The sequence below is a fragment of the Eumetopias jubatus genome, unplaced genomic scaffold (assembly GCF_037043125.1).
Source record: "Eumetopias jubatus isolate StellerSeaLion01/CBP00866 unplaced genomic scaffold, mEumJub1_p1.0 scaffold_5, whole genome shotgun sequence".
NCBI lineage: Eukaryota > Metazoa > Chordata > Mammalia > Carnivora > Otariidae > Eumetopias > Eumetopias jubatus.
In genome coordinates, this window is record NW_028274811.1 from 145,499,079 (window position 1) to 145,515,881 (window position 16,803).

At 44.5% G+C, this 16,803-nt stretch overlaps 1 protein-coding gene and 1 long non-coding RNA gene across 3 annotated transcripts in view; one reads left to right on the plus strand and one right to left on the minus strand.

Moving 5' to 3' along the window:
* Positions 1–16,803, plus strand: part of CTNND2 (catenin delta 2) — a 564,215-nt gene that overhangs the window by 520,286 nt on the left and 27,126 nt on the right. For both annotated transcript variants that reach the window (XM_088023533.1, XM_088023534.1), the window contains one exon: positions 2,734–2,818. In XM_088023533.1, the coding sequence (XP_087879659.1) occupies positions 2,734–2,818 (85 nt within the window). The remainder of the gene's footprint in view (positions 1–2,733; positions 2,819–16,803) is intronic.
* LOC114223677 (uncharacterized) overlaps positions 14,155–16,803 on the minus strand; it is a 44,728-nt gene continuing 42,079 nt past the window's right edge. The window contains exon 6 of the long non-coding RNA XR_015768235.1: positions 14,155–14,725. This is a non-coding gene — a long non-coding RNA (uncharacterized LOC114223677). The remainder of the gene's footprint in view (positions 14,726–16,803) is intronic.

Below are 16,803 nucleotides of genomic sequence, written 5' to 3' on the forward strand. Positions count from 1 at the left end.
GCTTGCTAATACAACCACCAGGACTGGAGTTCTGGTGTCCTACAGCTTGGAATAGCTGTGCTGAACACCCACAACCAATTGCACCAACTAACATCCTCAGTCACCCCTAATTTCACAACTCTAGTCAGGATCAGACATTGTGTAATCATTAATGACTCATACAGGAGATTTATACTTACTATTTTCAAGTCTTGATAACTTAAACTATTCTTTTCACATCATTGTAAACTCACATTATGGACATTCTGTCACATGCATCTATTTCAAAAGTACATTTGTGTTTTTTTCTAATTTTAAAAATTATATAGGAAATAGTGTGTTGCTTGTGTCACTGTATTTTGTCATAAGACAGAAAAGCTGTTAACCGTCTCATCTGTTACTTGTCAGTGAGGAACTGTGTATTGTGGCTTAGGCTGTAGTCACTTGTCACATTAGAAACACTCAATTGTTCAAGTCCTTCAATCAATAGTTACAGTTGTTCATGTAGAAGTTGCTATGGTACCAGTCTAGTGATGGACTTTTAAAGTCTAAAACAATGTTTGTTTGACCTTCACATGTTATTATGACACTGTAATATATTGACATTTTAACTGAGAAGTTAAAACCCACTATTCGTTACACATTCAAAGTCTTTTTCTATTTTGTAACTAAGCAAGAAGTAGAAACAAAATATTACACTGTTTCCAAGGAATTTTTGCATACTAAATATGTCTCAACTACCTTACCACTACCTGAATATTCATGTATGTTCCTCAAGAGTTGCTTGACTATTGTCATGGACAAATATCTAGCTAACAATGATAAAATACAGCAAAACATAACAGCATTGTGCGGCATTGATTATATACGATTAACATGTACCTGTGGCCACATCCATGAAAAGATCTAAAATTCTCTGTCTTTAAATCAAAGGAATTTAATATTACGTTTAGAGCATGACACTAGCATAAATTATACAATCATTTAGTGACCATTTTAGTAAAGGAAAGTACACATGTCACTTAAATGTAGTTCATCTTTCATAGAGAAAAAAAATTTTTGAAATTTGTAAGAACCCTACATTTTTTTTCCTTTAAAAATACATGACATACACGGCTGATGAATTGTTGAGCACTAATGATGTACTATGTGTTGGCTAATTGAATTTAAATTTAAAAAAAAGAAAACCAAAAGTAATAAATAAATAAAACTAAAAATACATGATATAACTAGTATTTTCAAACACAGCCAAAGTCGAATTCCATCTCAGCAATAAAAAGAGCAAGAATGATTGTTAATGCTACCAGTAAGCAAATGGACGAAGGAACCTTAAACTTACTTGGTCTAAATTGCAAACTTGAACACCCAGGCACGTAGCAAACACGTCATGGACCATGTGTTAACATCTCATAATTCCATTACGACATGCATATCCTCACAACAGCCACTCACTCTGGCTCTCGAATCCAACCTCAGCCTCAGCCCATCTCACCATTTGCTCACTTTCTATTTCAAAAGCCATTTTATTTCAGAGGCATTTTTGGTCTCAATTCAGATTTTCTCTTCTGGGAATCCTTGGGCAGCTGCAGCACCGGTCAGCTTCAGGGTGGACTTCACTTTGGGGTCCTCACGAATGGTTACGTCCTGCCCGACTCCAGGAGTCACCATACGCGTAGACCAGGGGTCAGCAATCTATGGCCCAGGGGTCAAATCCCACCCACCTCCTGCCTTTGTCAATAACATTTGCTCAAAACACAGCCACCTCCACTTGCTGATGTATTATTTATGACGCCTCTCGTGCTACAGTTGCAGAGCTGAGTAGCTGTGATCAAGACCATATGGCCCCCCAAAGTGGAAAATATTTATTATCTGACCCTTTAGGAAAAAAAAAAAATGCCAGTCCCTGAGACAGGCCACGGCGTCCCTGGCAACCACTAGAGTTGTGCAGCTGGTTGTGGAACGAGCCATTAGAATAAAGAACCTACAGGTAATGAACAGTTCCCCTCACCACTGGCCAGAATCACTTCCAAGGAGATCAGACTAATTCAACACTGATTTATGGACCTCGTGTCTGTTTTGAGACCCAGATGGGCACTGACCCAAAAGTCGAAATATTGAGCTAGCGTTGTATAGCGATTTTAAAGCCATGACTCGGGGAAATGCTAAGAACCACCAGTCAGAAGGTTTATGTGGTTTTGGTTTCTCACTGTGGTCCACAGGATGGAACTCGAATTGTACACGGGGCTTGTGCATTCCTCTATGTAAGTGTAAGAGAGAATGCGCACACCTCTTCTCCCGCTGCCAACCCCCTGGGCAAATGGAGAGCAGCTCCCTTTCATCATGCAGGCACGTAGGGCCAACACTCTGTACGCCCTCTTGCTTCAGCTGAGAAAATGAGTATTTTTCCTCTTCTTACTTACTATGCAGATGTCACACAACACTGCCATTAAAACTCCCAACTCTGGCCCTTACGGATCGCGATTTTTCTCTTCGTTCTCTTCCACTACATCTGCATTCAGACTCAAGGTTCTGCTCTTCTTTTTGCATTTTGAAAATCCTTTGCCAAATTGAATGCATTCCTGTCGCTTGCCCTCGTGGCTGTGTTGAGGAGAGTAAGGTTGGAGACTGGCAGACGGTCCCTTGCACTTCCCCGTGTATTCCTGTAAATGCTGTAAATTCCTGACGAGTCAGCGCCCGTCTGAAGCCCAGCTACCCTACTTCACTACCTTACATGTCTTGTCTTTTCTTTATCAGACACTCTCCAAAAGTGGTCAAGGCCGCATCTCAGGTCCTAAACAGCATGTGGCAGTACAGAGATCTGAGGAGTCTCTACAAAAAGGTAAGGTTTGCTTTACCTTCTTGGTTCATGGTTCACACAGGCCCTGAGCCCAAAGACCCCATATCGGGTCATAACAAGGTGCATCACAGATATAGAAAGGACTTGTCCAACAGTCTGAGGGATTGAAACTCAAAGCAAGACAATCAATGAAGAAGCAGAAGAGAAGGGTCACTAAGTGTCCCCGGACAGACACTAAGATCCATGAGTCTTCTGGATTGGACAGACCCATGTTCATAGGGTCTTACCCTAGGTTGTCTTACAGAAAAGAAAATAAGCTTGTTTTCCTGAGTGTCCATATTGTACAATAGACTAAATTTAATGAACTGAGTGATTTTGCCAAGAAAAAAAAAGGCATAGGTAGGTGTCGGCAATAATGTTGGAGAGAAGACAAAAAATGTATACATATAAAGCAATTCAGGAAGCCGAGAGGTATCACAGCCCAAGAACGAGGAGGAGAAGACCCAACAGCCTCTCCTATATGCCTAGCCCCGACCCTCACTGAGTCACTGCCCACGGGGAGAGGGCTGATGTTCCTGATGACAGCTGCATGTTTGTCCCACACACTCTCAGGAGGCAGGAGGGAGTTTATATTATACATTTCACAGAGGTGTTCAACCCCAAAACGGTTGAAAAATAAAATCGGGGAAAAGTGTCACATCTAGACACTTTGATTCTATACCTCATTTCCAAGGGGTGCTAAATAAAGGGTGTATAACTTTTCCTTTCTGGTTAGAAGGGGAGCATTTTTTAACAGTGTATCCCAGAAGTTGTTTTTATTATGACCGGACCAGCCCATGTGGGTAGTTTAAATGATTGATGATCCCACGATAGATTTGAGGGAACAGGCGTAGAGCACATCACTCGTCCACAGGGAGCACAGCATAGGCTTGGATCTCGGTACAGATTCAGAAAGCCTAAGCAGGACTGGGACAGGGGGCCTGGGCTTCCTCAGAGCACCTCCTTGCAGCCCCCTGACCACCTGCGTGGAGGAGGAGAGTGAGCCGAAGTCACTCTGCCTTCAACCCCTGCCTGCCAGTCTCAAGGTTGAGCGTGTGGGACCGCAGCAAGAGGTTCGCATCACAGAGAGCAGGACCCGTCTTGCCGGAGCGAAAATCTGTCTTTTTCTAAGCTGGTGGGGAAAAGTAAATATTTAATCACTGGTTCTACTGAGTTATATAGTTCTACTGAGTTATAGTCTGTTTCTGGACTTCCCCCCAGGCCTTTCTATTTCCCTTACACTCTCATTACTTTGCAGTTTTGGTTTTTTTTACAAAGTTTAGCCTATCTATTTCTCCTTCAAGATTTTCCTGTTTGCTAAGAGCAAGTATGTTCAGTTGAAACAGAGATGGGAAAATACAGTGTTCGGGAGTGTTGTAGGTGGATTATGTTCTTTTCTAAATATTTCGTACGTTGGGATAAGCCCCTCTCTCAAAAGTTTTGGGTTACATATTGTTTTGCTTGAAATTCACATCCCAGCATCCCTACTTAGTTCCTTCGTGGACTCCTCCAGATGCCAAATGAATTCTGTCCCAGGACAGGATCTTTCGGCTCAACAGGCAGCTGGACACGGAGAACATGCTATAAATTAGTAGGTTGTTCTGACTCAGTGGCTCCAGAAGCTTGATGAAATAGTACTACCTCAAATAAACTCCACTTTCCTTTGGATCCTGAAGAGTTCTTTGCAGAAATACACCTTCCCCTACTTATGTGCATTGAAGGGAAACTGCTTTTAGAGACTCGACAAGTTATTTGTCGAATGGTAGTATGAGTTTTCCATCTTAGTTTTTTTCTAGGTTGGTAGTAGGGTTCAAAAAGTGTAATTGTCTTTTTATATTCATGAAGGGGAAGAATGTGTTGACAGGAATTTAATAGAGCTAAAAATCAAGAGCTAAAGATGGTTTAAAACGTGTTTTGTGTGAGGATGTTCAAGGAGGATGATCTGGAGAAACCGATGCTGATGTTTTCAGTTGACCCATGGTGATGTTTTTAGCTGACCCATGATTTAAAAAGGTGAAGAAAGAGCTGTTCTTAATAATTTCCAAATTATGCAGTTGCGAAATGAAATGAGGACCTTTATGCTCAATATCATGATAGCAAAGCTCAAAATTCACAAAAGCCTTTCGTTTTGAAAACTGCTTTGGTGAGAAGACCAAATTCATTCATCCTTATGAATTGTTGTTAATCAGTGGGGAAATAGATTTCCTTTTTGTTCTTCCTAGACAGTTTACATATCATTGAAAAAATGTCTAATCCATATCTTTTAATTCTCCATGCTTCAAGTCTGTTTATTAAATATCTATTATAGGCTTAAAAAAAGAGTTTCAGGGAAAACATAAGACAAGGGAAGCAGCTAATGTGGGTAAAAATGAAATATGGAATAATTACTGGCAACTTCATTAGTTTCAGAAATATGTACTACAGATTTACTGGATGAATTTGGGGTAGGAAAATTATAGAGCAAAATCTCGAATACATGGAGTTTGCATAAATTAGGAGGCACGGCTTAAGGGCATTACGCATAAGAGGAAAACATGAGTAGGAGAGAGAAATTGAAATGAAAATGGCATATCTATGGGACAGAATTAAAGGTCCATCTCTCACTGGCTAATTCCCTCCTAGGACTCGGGCACAGAGGCCAGAATCTCATTTCATTACCTCAGTGACTTTATTTTACTTTGAGAGACACATTTAATAAATCAGAATATTCTTCCGACTGAGTGTGTTGACCAGTTAAAAATTATGTGTGATTCCTGAGACATAACGAGCCAAAACATATTTGTGTTATCTGAACCTTCAACTTCAGTGAGGCCTGGACTTCTAACTTTCTTCCCCTAAAGGAAAATAAATACTTGCAGAAGACTGTTATCACATGCATCATGCACCAGCTTTTTTTTTTTTTAACCAGTCCTTAAGTTTGGATAACCACAAATAGAACTTTAAAATTTCTTTATCAGCTGTATCGTTCCAGAGACTGTTTTCTAAGGGAAAAGAAGATGACCCTTAGGAGCAGACTTGATATAGGGATGGAAGAGAAGCTGGAGGTCAACAGTTCTTGACTTTTGGGAACCTCTGTACTTTAAGAAAATGAGGTCACTGACATAACGGGGTGCTTCTGTTTGACCATGGTGAGGACTGCGGGAGAGCTGGTTTCGGAAGAAAGGAGACAAAATTCAAGGGCAGGGGACATAGAATTATAAGGTTACAGAAACCACTGTTTGCAAACCACTATATAATACCTTAATAATCTGTACAACATCTCCCAGAACTAGTTACATTGGTTAGGATACAGGCTATGCTGCTCTAACAGAAAGACTCAAAAATGTGGAAGTTCCACCTGAACAAGTATCTCCTCCCCACTCATGGGACTGTACCCAGTTGGGCAGGTGACCCGGACCAGCAGGGGATCCGGGGAGCCATCTTGTTGCTTTGCCTGTTGTCCTTGCCTTTGTAAGAAAAGCTCCCTAGCTCATCTGTCTCTCATTCCAGCCCACAGGAAAAGAGAGAGAGGGGACGTGAGGGCAAGTGATGTTCTTGTAAGCAAGTGATACAACAAAGGGCTGAGCTCCTGCTCATATCTCAGGACCAAGAACTCAGTCGCATGGCCGCACCCAGCTGCAAGGCAGGACGGGGAAAGTGGGCAGCCAGGATCCTTGCTAAACTTTATGGCGGGAGGAAGGTGGTTCTTGTACTGAAAAAGGAAAGGCACCCTCAGCTCCAGTAGTCATTTCCTTGTGTTCAAATACATTTAATCTCAGTTGTATTCACCATCTAATGAGGCATATTATTCCATCTCAGTGTGGCTACGGTTATTCAGAACTTCTTACTTGCATTAAGTAAAAATGTCTTTATCAGCAACTTCTGCCCTCCAATGCCATTCTGAAAAGTCTAGTTTTTCTCATCTGTGATAGCCTTCCTGCGTTTGAAGCCCGCCATTCTGTCTCCACGAGGTCGTCCCTGCTCAGGCCAGACATGCTCGGTTCTAATATATCAGCATTTCCACAAAGTTCACCAGACCCTCACTTTTTTCTACACCCACGCAAGTCTGTCAGATCCTTTCTGTAAAGTAGCACCCCGAGATGAGCATATTCCTCCAAGTTTAGTTCAAGCAGAAGAAAGAGAGTGACACTATGCTTCCCTGGTGCTGGACACTCAACTGCTAATAAGGCTGGAAAGCAAGTTAGTGCCTGGGAGGCTCATCCCACTATCTGGTCAATTACAAAGAGCATAGGACTTAGAATCAATGGCCAGAGATTCAAGATGCAGAATGACTAGGCAAGCTCCCTGAGACTTCCCTGCCTATCAGGTAGGAACTGACTTTGGGCAGCCCTGTGGTGCCTTCCTGCTGATGGACAGCAGGTAGACCTTTGGTTCCCTGGGTCTCACTGTCAGTGCTCACAGATGTGCTGGAGCATCTGGAATGTCCTCAGAGCCCTATGAATTTGGGAGATTGGGGCTCCTTGATGCCTGCCTTCTGCTTTGGGTAGCAGTCTGTCACTTTCCTCAGCCCTGGTGTCAAAGACCTGGTGTCAAAGACCATCCATTCATGGAGATGGCAGGCATTTCCCCATCGGTCCCATCCCTGTCCCTTGCTTTTCTCAACCATGAAGTAAATGCCACGACACGTGCCCAGCGGGATTGCTGATTGTGCGCAATGGGACAGGCATCATCCAAGAGCTTTGTAAACTGGAAAGTCATATACCAACAGGAGCTCCTGCTGTTAATTCTGAAACACTGTTCATGCCATTTGGCTGCCAAATGCTCTCTGCCATCCTGTCCACAGGCAGCTGGATGTTTGGATGCAAGGTTTTCATTTTGTCATCATCATCACCATCATCATTATTCACTTGCACATTTTCACAGCTCTCTTCCCCCTGGGTTTCTCCACCCTCCCTCCCCACAACCCCTAAATGCCTCTCTAGTGCCCCGGCTTGCACTCCAGGGGTATAAGTAAACCAGACTACATGGGCTTTTATAGGAAGGGCATTAACGACAATGCACGTTGCCACGGTTTTAGAAGAGAGTTGAATGCTGTTATTCCATGTAGTGCTAATCTGTGTGTGTGCAGGTCAACTGTGCTGAAGATTAGTGTTAGTGAGGATCACAGAGACCTCTAGGACAGCAGTCAACAGTCCTGAGTTCAAGCTCCGTCTTAGGGAAGAGCATGCCATGTTTCCCTGATAAGAGGCCCTGCTGCGATCCTGTATGCTTCTAGTCTATTAACATGATGTAGTAAAATTACCTCACTCACAGAAATAATTTTCAGGCGGCTCCTGTGACATCACTGTCCCCTGAGTCACCGCAAGTTGTCCGATTGCTGCTTCTCCATCCTTCTTGGGCTTGTCTTCCTGTTTATTCTCAAATGTGGACGGCCCCCCAGGTTCTGTACCTAGATCTTTCTTATATCACACACGACCTCTTCCCCTGGCTTCAATTACCACCCACGTCTACGACTCTCCCAAATCTGTTTCTCTGTATATCTGGCCACCTGTCAGTTAACCTACTCACATTCCCACAGCACCGCAAACCAAACCAGATCTCAAACCGGCGTACTGTCCTGGGTTCGAGTCCTCTTCCTGCATCCTCGCTCACCTAAACCCGTACCCAAGGAACCATTGCTGGCTCTCACCTCTCCTTCACGTGTCTGCGTCCAACGCCCCGAGAAAGCCCCACACGTCTGCCTCCATCCACTTCTCTCTGTGGTCATGGCCAACACGCTGGCTTCTTTCCTCTGGATCATTGCCACAGACCCCTAACTGGGCTCCCCACCTTCGGGCTGCCTCCTCTCCAGGCCACTCTCCAAATGGCAGCCAGGTGGAACTTTCTAGACAGCCAATTTGACTAAATGACTTTTCAGAACCATACCTGCCCATGGCCCCCTTTGCCTCAAGACAGAGTCCAGACATCTCAGCACAGCTTGTGAGACCTACCAGGAGCAGCTCATCCCCGGCTCTTCCCCAGCCTTCTGCCCGAATTCAGCCACGAGCTGTACTGAACTTCTGTGTCCCCCGTTCAATTTCCTTCCCTCTCCCCCAACCCTCCAAAGCCTCTTCACGGTCTGTGCCCCGCCACTACGCCACCCAGCACCTTACTTGCCCACCTAATCGTCTTCATTTTTCCTACATTTTTTTATATCATCTCCCCTGCAAATCGTCTTCCTGACCCCTTCCCCAGGGCTGCATTAAAGGTCATTCCTTAGTAATCTAAAACAACTCGGGGGTAGATTCATTTGAACGAATAAAAAAGTTTTAATTCAAACTTGTAAAGAATGATTTTTAAGCATCATGAATAGTTTGAGCTTACAGCTAAAAATGTCGCAGCAGAAGCTGCTGTAATATTTAATATCTAGATAAGATTTATTTGTACTTTTATAGAAAACACTTTTCTTCCTTGCTTCGAATATTAATTGTAGGAGGATTTGAATTATGAACTTCTATTACAAGTCATTTCTTAATAGAAATTGCAATGAAACTTACCTCCAACTCTAGTACAATTAAAATATCAGCACCTAATGAGCAAAATTCTGAATTCCATGCAAAATGAGCAAACGCTGCCTGAAAAAGACTGCTTTACTATGTGCTAGAAAATAGGAATGAAGAAAACGAAATAAATCATTTCTATCCCTCTGGCAAAACTAAAGTAGATGGCTTAACTTTTTTAAAAATTGAAGTTCTTAGTTTACTTGAACTCTTCTGATTACTCTGTTCTCCAAACTTCTAGTTTCCCCCTTGGCTGCCAGTGTCTGAATGTTTTGAATGTAACACACAGCTTAATGACATGGAAAATTGGAATTTATCTCATTCCTAGCCAGTAGAGATCATTGTTTTATTAGTCTTCAAGAGGTGTTAGGTCCAAGACCAATTTGGTGGATCTTCCCGAACACAAAATTCAGTAACGGGATTTGGCTTTAAAATATATGTGGCCCGTTTTGCTTTCAGGTGTTATTTACTTAGCCGTCACTTAAAACGTTAGCTTGTTTACCACTGGGACTCAGATTTGAACGAGATTTGGCACATTGTTTTTAGGTTTTGGATCCAAATCTTTCTTCAATTATAGTTAAATAGTACTGTATTAATATTTAATCATTAAAAATGCAAAAGAGATCTTCGTATTTGTGCTCACATTGGGGCAAAATAACCTCTTCATAAAGATTTCCAGCTAGCAAGCCTGAATATTTCATTGGCTGGCGATGAATTCCCACCTTGGCTGTGGTTGGCCCCTCAGTCAGGTTGCCAGCCAGGTGGTTGCCTGCCCCTGCCATCACATCTGTCTCGTGTGGGACTCGTTCCTAGACCCCGGCTCAGCACAGTAGGTTCTTGTTATTCTCCAGTGTCTGTCTGCACCTTCGGGCCCATGTGCTGGTCTCTGGAACTCAGTGGGGCTCAGCTGGGAAGGCTGCCCCATAAAGACTACCCCAGAGGGTTCTGAGAAAAGCATCAGTAGCAACCTAGAGTCATTCCAGGCCATCCTGTGTGATGCCAGGGGACCCTCCTCAGGGTAATTACTCAGTGAGACAGCATGGATCTCCAGGTACTGTGGACCTGCTCTGTCATCTGAGGCACAGACATGTCCTGAGATGAAGCAGAGGTAGCAGGAAGGTTCAGGGCACCACAGCGAAAATGCCTCTGAGTCCTGGGTACTGAAAGAAGGGGATCGGGAAGGAGGGGACTTAATGTCTGTCCTTCCCTTCCCTTGCTTCTGCCTAGACTTCCTGCTGAGAAAACATGCTGGGCTCTTAAAACAGACCCTGTAAATTTACTGTGGAAAGGGATAGGGCAGTCCCTATTGGCAAGTAGAGGGTCACAGTTTTTCTAGTCAAATCAAAGCGCCAGATTAATTGTCAGAATCAAACTCTTGCTGATAATCATCTGGGTTAGAAACCAGACTAATTCTTCTCCACAAATATTCATTGCCTAGTGTTTTTATAGCTGTGCTTCCATAGTGGCCCCTGCCCAAAACACCAACATCTTTCCTCACAGTGAGCTGGTGTCTCAAAGAATGCCAAGCTGCTTGCGCTTGAGACCGAGTAAGGTCATGTTTCTCTGGATAGAGATATTGTATTCACTCTTGCCATTTGGATGAAAGAAACAAAATACAAAACTAATCTTTAAATGTCCTTCCTTTTATTGTCGGGAAGGTAGACTCTCAGGTTGTGCGCGCCATTCAGCCAGTGACTAATGAGCTTGGGTAGGAGAGGAGTCACGCCCTTCACAGCCTGTCTCACACAGGGCTCCCTTCTCTTACTGCCGCTGTATTCGTTTCATTGGCTCTTGCCACCACCGCACTCACAAAACAAGAAGTCAATAAGTAATTATGGATAAGTGAGGGATGCCTGCTGATTTCCTCCAACGTCCAAACCATATTCTACTCTCCCCAAATGAGAGAGAATGGACACGGACTTTGTGTTGTTTTTCACTGCTTTCAGAGGCCACTACACACAGAGGAACCCGCAGTCTTGATGCCTACAAACGGAAGTCATGGGCTCATGCTTAACATCCTTTCATCACCCTCATCTGCTGGACACTTAAAAATCAGTACTGGATCCCAGTGAGAACTGGACAGATGTTTTGAAAGATTGTCAAGAAACACAACACGGTCAAAATTCACAATTTTGATCCTTAAGCTTTGTGGTGAAAAGGGCTTTCGCATGTTGCCATTTTGAGAATTAATAGATTTTTGCTTTGCGTGTATCTAAGATGGCAGTGGAGAAGCAGTGAATCCTCTATAGACATAAATTAAACCACTGAATATAGAGCTGTCATTTTATCAAGGAAATTGCTTGCCAGGAGTTTATTAATCTTTCTACTGTGCTGGAAAATTCTTCACCAAGAGATGACTGGAAGGACATAAAGACTTTTGGCCAGATTCTAAAACAACCCAAGTCTGGTGTCTTCAAGACTTATCATGGTAACTCCTCGGGTTCTTTCTTTTCTAAATCACTTGATGTCAAGTTGGGGTAAAAAAACAAAAAGGCGGAGGTTAAACTCAGCCATGGTACTGTCTCCTCCATAAATCCAGGCATTTGCTTGTTGACGTTTGTATCGACAAATAAGGTCTTCCTTCATGAGGTCCCCTGACCTCTCTGAGACACTTCTCAGACACTCATCATATGATGTCTGTCCAAAAACAAAGGCACAAATGGGAGCAGAAGCAAAAATCAATTGTGCAAAAGTAGAAATCGATGCCCATGGCAGTTGCTAAACAAGAAGTGACTAAGTTATAGCTGTTCCTGGGATGGATCTCCACATCGGGCAATCCTGCAGAGCAGCGCCCAGACTGAACATTTCCTCTGTGCCTCCGCTCTTCCACAAGGTTTTACCCATAACATTTTAAATCAAAAGCTTACGAAAATACCTCAGAGACAAAAGGCAGGCAGGGCAAAAGGATTGAATCAGGAGCTAGAAAACTCACGAAGTTTAATTTAAGTCTACAAGCATTCCTGTTTCGAACTTTAAGCAATTAACTGAAATGTATTCCCCCATTTCTCAGTGGATGGCAGTAGTTGGGATAACGTTATGTATGCAAGCCTTCATTGCTTGAGCAGGAAGAGTGTGGTCAGTTTCTTCCCTCTCCCTACCTCCCCCTCACTACGCTTTTCTTGCCATATCCCAACGCCACCCACCCACCAGGCTCTGGCAGGGAAGGAGGAAGAGAGGAGAGCAGAGTCAAGCCTGCCCGGTGCATTTGTAGCCTGGCATTGGTCCACGCTGCTTTCAGGAGATGCTCATGTTCTAGTTCCTTCTCTCGTGGGAGCTGTGGTGGGGTTTGCTCAGAAGTACCTACGCCTCCCAGCTGAGAGCCCATGGCCTAGACCTGGCCTCTTCCAGCTAACCATTCTGATTTCTCCATCAGCCTCAGGCTTCTGATGCTCCACTGCACATAAGCCAGGGTGGATGCAGATTTTGTGTCCCTGTCGCACAGGTAGTTTTGGGAGTCTGGTTGAAGAAGAAGAGTACACTTTGCGAATATACAGTTCTGCACAGATCTTGGAAGGAGTCCAGGGAGTGGGTAGGTCTGAAACCGAAGCTGTTTGAGCTCACGGTCCATCCACCCCTGCCATGGAGTCTGTGTGTCCCCCTGCCAGTGGCGCTGAAGACACCAGTCCCTGCAACCCCCACCCTCCAGACAGTTCATGGTCACGCTGAATAGGTAGTTCACTCCCCATGCTTCAGGAGCTGGAAGATGAGGAATACCCAGTGTATCGACCACGTCCAAGGAGGCTCTCCCCACTTGCAAGCTCTTCCACCCTCTAGTGAATTCTCAGCCCGATCTTGTAGAATCCTGAGATGAGACGTGGGCTAATCCCACAGACTCTATTTTGTCTTTTATCTCACACAAGAGTGTAACGGTCCTGGTCCGACGTCACACCTTCCAGAGCAAGGATTCTAGCTCCTTCTATCAGTATTCACCGTCTCTGTGCATTCTCTGGCGTTGGTCGGCACTCTGTCCACATTCCAAGGAGCTTGAAAAGGAAAGGAGCAAAGGAGGGCAGAGCTTAAATACGCCCACATCCACATCTTCATCACGTGGCCAGATCTCCATACGGGGGAGCTGAGAATGAGCCTAACTGAAAAACAGAGTTTTTACTGCAAAGTGGAAAAATGAAAGAAAGGGCCACCGAGATACTTACGCCTACAACGTTCACGTGATGTGGGCACCAACACCAGTGGTCCTTTTGACACCGGTTTTTATAAAAAACACATTCTTTAGAGATCCCCCAGTGCTTTCATTTAATTGAAAATGTACCTACAGTAACTTCCAGTTGGCTCCGATTATGAAAACTGTCCCAAGTCCACGAGTGTCCTTAGTCCGTGCAGAGAGACCAGTTCAGTGGGGAATGAGGAAGAACTCTAGGTTTTTAGACTCTTTTTGTCGCCTGAGCAGTAGAAGGTACATTAGTGGCGGCCCAGGGAAGAAGTAAGGAGGTCGCAGGATGGCAATGCACCTCTGTGTGTCCTGTGGTTGCTCCTTGATCTGCTGTAGTACAGAACCCCTGATGGGCTGTCCGCAGTCCCCCGTGATGAGGCTAAAACCCGCAGCATCAGAAATCTAACATACGCATCGTTTCTTCCTTTGTGACAGTCTGTACTATAACACCCTCATTGTCTCTCCCTCCTTGTATAATAGCATGAGATTCCTCTTGGAGACATTTCTTTTTTTTTTTTTTTAATTTAAATTCAATTAATTAGCATAGAGTATTATTAGTTTCAGAGGTAGCATTCAGTGATTCATCCTTTGCATAGAACACCCTGTGTTCATTACATCACGTGCCCCCCTTAATGCCCATCACCCGACTACCCCATCCCCCCACCCATCTCCCCTCCAGCAGCCCTCTGCAGTGACGTGGGTTGAACTAGAGGGTATGACGCTAAGCGAAATAAGTCAATCAGAGAAAGACAATTATCATATGATCTCACTCATGTGGAATTTACGAAACAAAACAGAGGATCCTAGGGGAAGGGAGGGGAAAAATAAAATAAGAAGAAATCAGAGAGGGAGACAAGCCATTAAGAGACTCTCAACTATAGGAAACAAACTGGAGCCATCTTCTTAACGACCATTCCTAGGGACTTCATTCATTCCACACATGTTTATTGACTACCTGCTCTACCCCAAGCTCCCTTTTAGGTATTGGAAATGCAGAAGTAAAGATCTACATATCGGATTAACTTTTCCACATACGTAATAGCATTTTACACATTACTTCTTGGTGGTTTTATTTTATGCTCATCTTTCTTGGGTTCTATTCTAAAATATAAAAATGTTTTTTCTTACTTAATATCCAGGTCTCTTGTGAAGCCTTCTTCTTTGTGTGAGAACCTTGCTGCGTTGATTTTCCTCTTGTTTCTTTTGCCTCCCCCGCTGGTCGTTCCTCCTCCGCAGGGACACGTTCTCTTTGTACACTTCCGTCTGAAAAACGAGAAGTATCGTCTCCTGACCATCCTCCTCCATTTCTGCCTTCCCGCTCTCCGCCCTCACGTTCCCCACGCTTCACAGCCACGTTTCTGGAAAGTTTGGCGTTCTCACTTTCCGTCTTGAGCTTCAACCCCTGCAGCCTGACGTGATGATGCCTGTCCCCACGCCTCTGTTGAAATCACTCCTAATTGCAGCGTTCAGCTAGCTCCATTGTCTGTATTAATTAGGGAAGGCTTCCAGCTGTAACAAGCAGACCTAAACATCCAGTGATGCGGTGTGATAGAAGTTTATTTTCCCGCTCATGCAACTGTCCTGGACAGGTGTTCATGTGGGCAGATCAGCTCTTCTCTTTGCACATTCAGGAGCCCAGAGTCCCCACTGCCTGCTATAAGGCCCGCCCCCATACCTGGTGATAGCCCAGCCCCATCCCCTCGCCCTCCACGGGCTAGACCTCCTTCACGTGGCCATACGGAGCTGCAAGGGAAGCCGGGACACGGGCTCTAGATGTGTGTCTGGGAACAAAAGGCCGTGGATTTGCAAGAGCAGTGGGCGGTCCCGGCCCATCGTCCTCCCTTACCTGATCTCCTTCGGGCTTCCCTGCCACCATTCTTTCCGGCCTGGTTTTTCTCCGACCTTGCAAGGAACTCCACCTCAGTCTTGTTTGCAGACTCCTGATTGTCCCTGAGGCATCTTTGCTCTCCACCCTCTACCTTCTATTGTAGATGACCTCATCTGCTCCCATGCTCTTAAAACACATTTGAATGCCAATGGCATCCACGTCTGTCTCTCTATATGGTCTTCACTCCTGAACTCAAAGCTTCTATTTACAACTACCGTTGTAAATCACAACGGTAGATCACAAGCTCTGACAGTGCACACACCTGACAAGCAGCTCTCCAGACCTTCCCCGAATCCGTTGTTCTCACATCGTCGTCCATCTCAGTAAACAGCACCTAGCCCACCTGGTTGTTCTTTACAGAAATCCGGGAGTTATCTAAGTGTACCTCTTCCTCCCTTATTGCCAACTATATTTTGCACCAAGCCCTGTGGAGTCTACCTCTCCCGTATTTACTTCCATCATCATCCGTCACTAGTCCCAGTCTGATTGCTGCCTGATTGGTTTTGTGGAAACTACTTTACCATCTTCCGTCTATTTTCCATTAAGCATTCCAGACACACTTGTATAAAATCCAAATCTAACCTCGTCAGTGTCCTGATTAAAACTCTTCGATAGCCTCCAATATCTCTCTTACCCATCTCTCCAAGCTCATCTCTCTCTATCCTCCCCTTAATCACTTTCAGCCGCACTGGATCCCTGGTTCTTCCTGGCAGGCACAAGGCTGTGTAAACCTCAGGGCCTTTGCACTGCTTGGGCACAGGTCCATTCCTTGGTGAAAAATGCCTTCCCTCCTCTCCTACGAAGCCTGGCTCTCTCCATCTCAGTTTAACTGTCACTTGCTCAAAGAAATCTCCTTCTCTCCAACCCTCCAAGGTTTGTAAAAAACCCTTATCATAACTTGTACTTTTTCTTCATGGCTCTTACCGGAAATGTAATGTGACGCGATCATATTTTAAATGTCCCTCTCCCCTCCATCTCCTTCTCAGGAGTCCTTCCTACCTCCCTCTCCTCTAGCCCCGTTCCCAGCACAGTGCCAGGTACTTACTTATTCCTTTTTATGAAATAAATCCAACAAGGTCACTACCCCAGAGTTGAAGCTTAGCAGAGGACACACGCAGTGACTGCTTCCGTGTCCATGGTCTACGGCACTTTCAAGTAGGGTGGAACGGAGAGACCTCGAGGTTAGGCCCTGGGGTGAGCTTTGAGCTTACTGACCACTGATGAGAGACTTGGCTTTTCAGATGTCAGAAGGGGGCATTTAGAAGTGAGACGTTTGGATTCGTTAAACATAAAGACGGAACTTTTCTTCTGTTCACCCCAAATTTAACTGCAGCACTAACTAGAACACAAAGGGCATTGTTAGAGATCATCCACCTCAGGTCTTTGTTTTAAGGCCCCAGAGGTGACAGCAGAGAAACAAAAGGACTGAACTGGTCTTGACTCCCATTTCCTG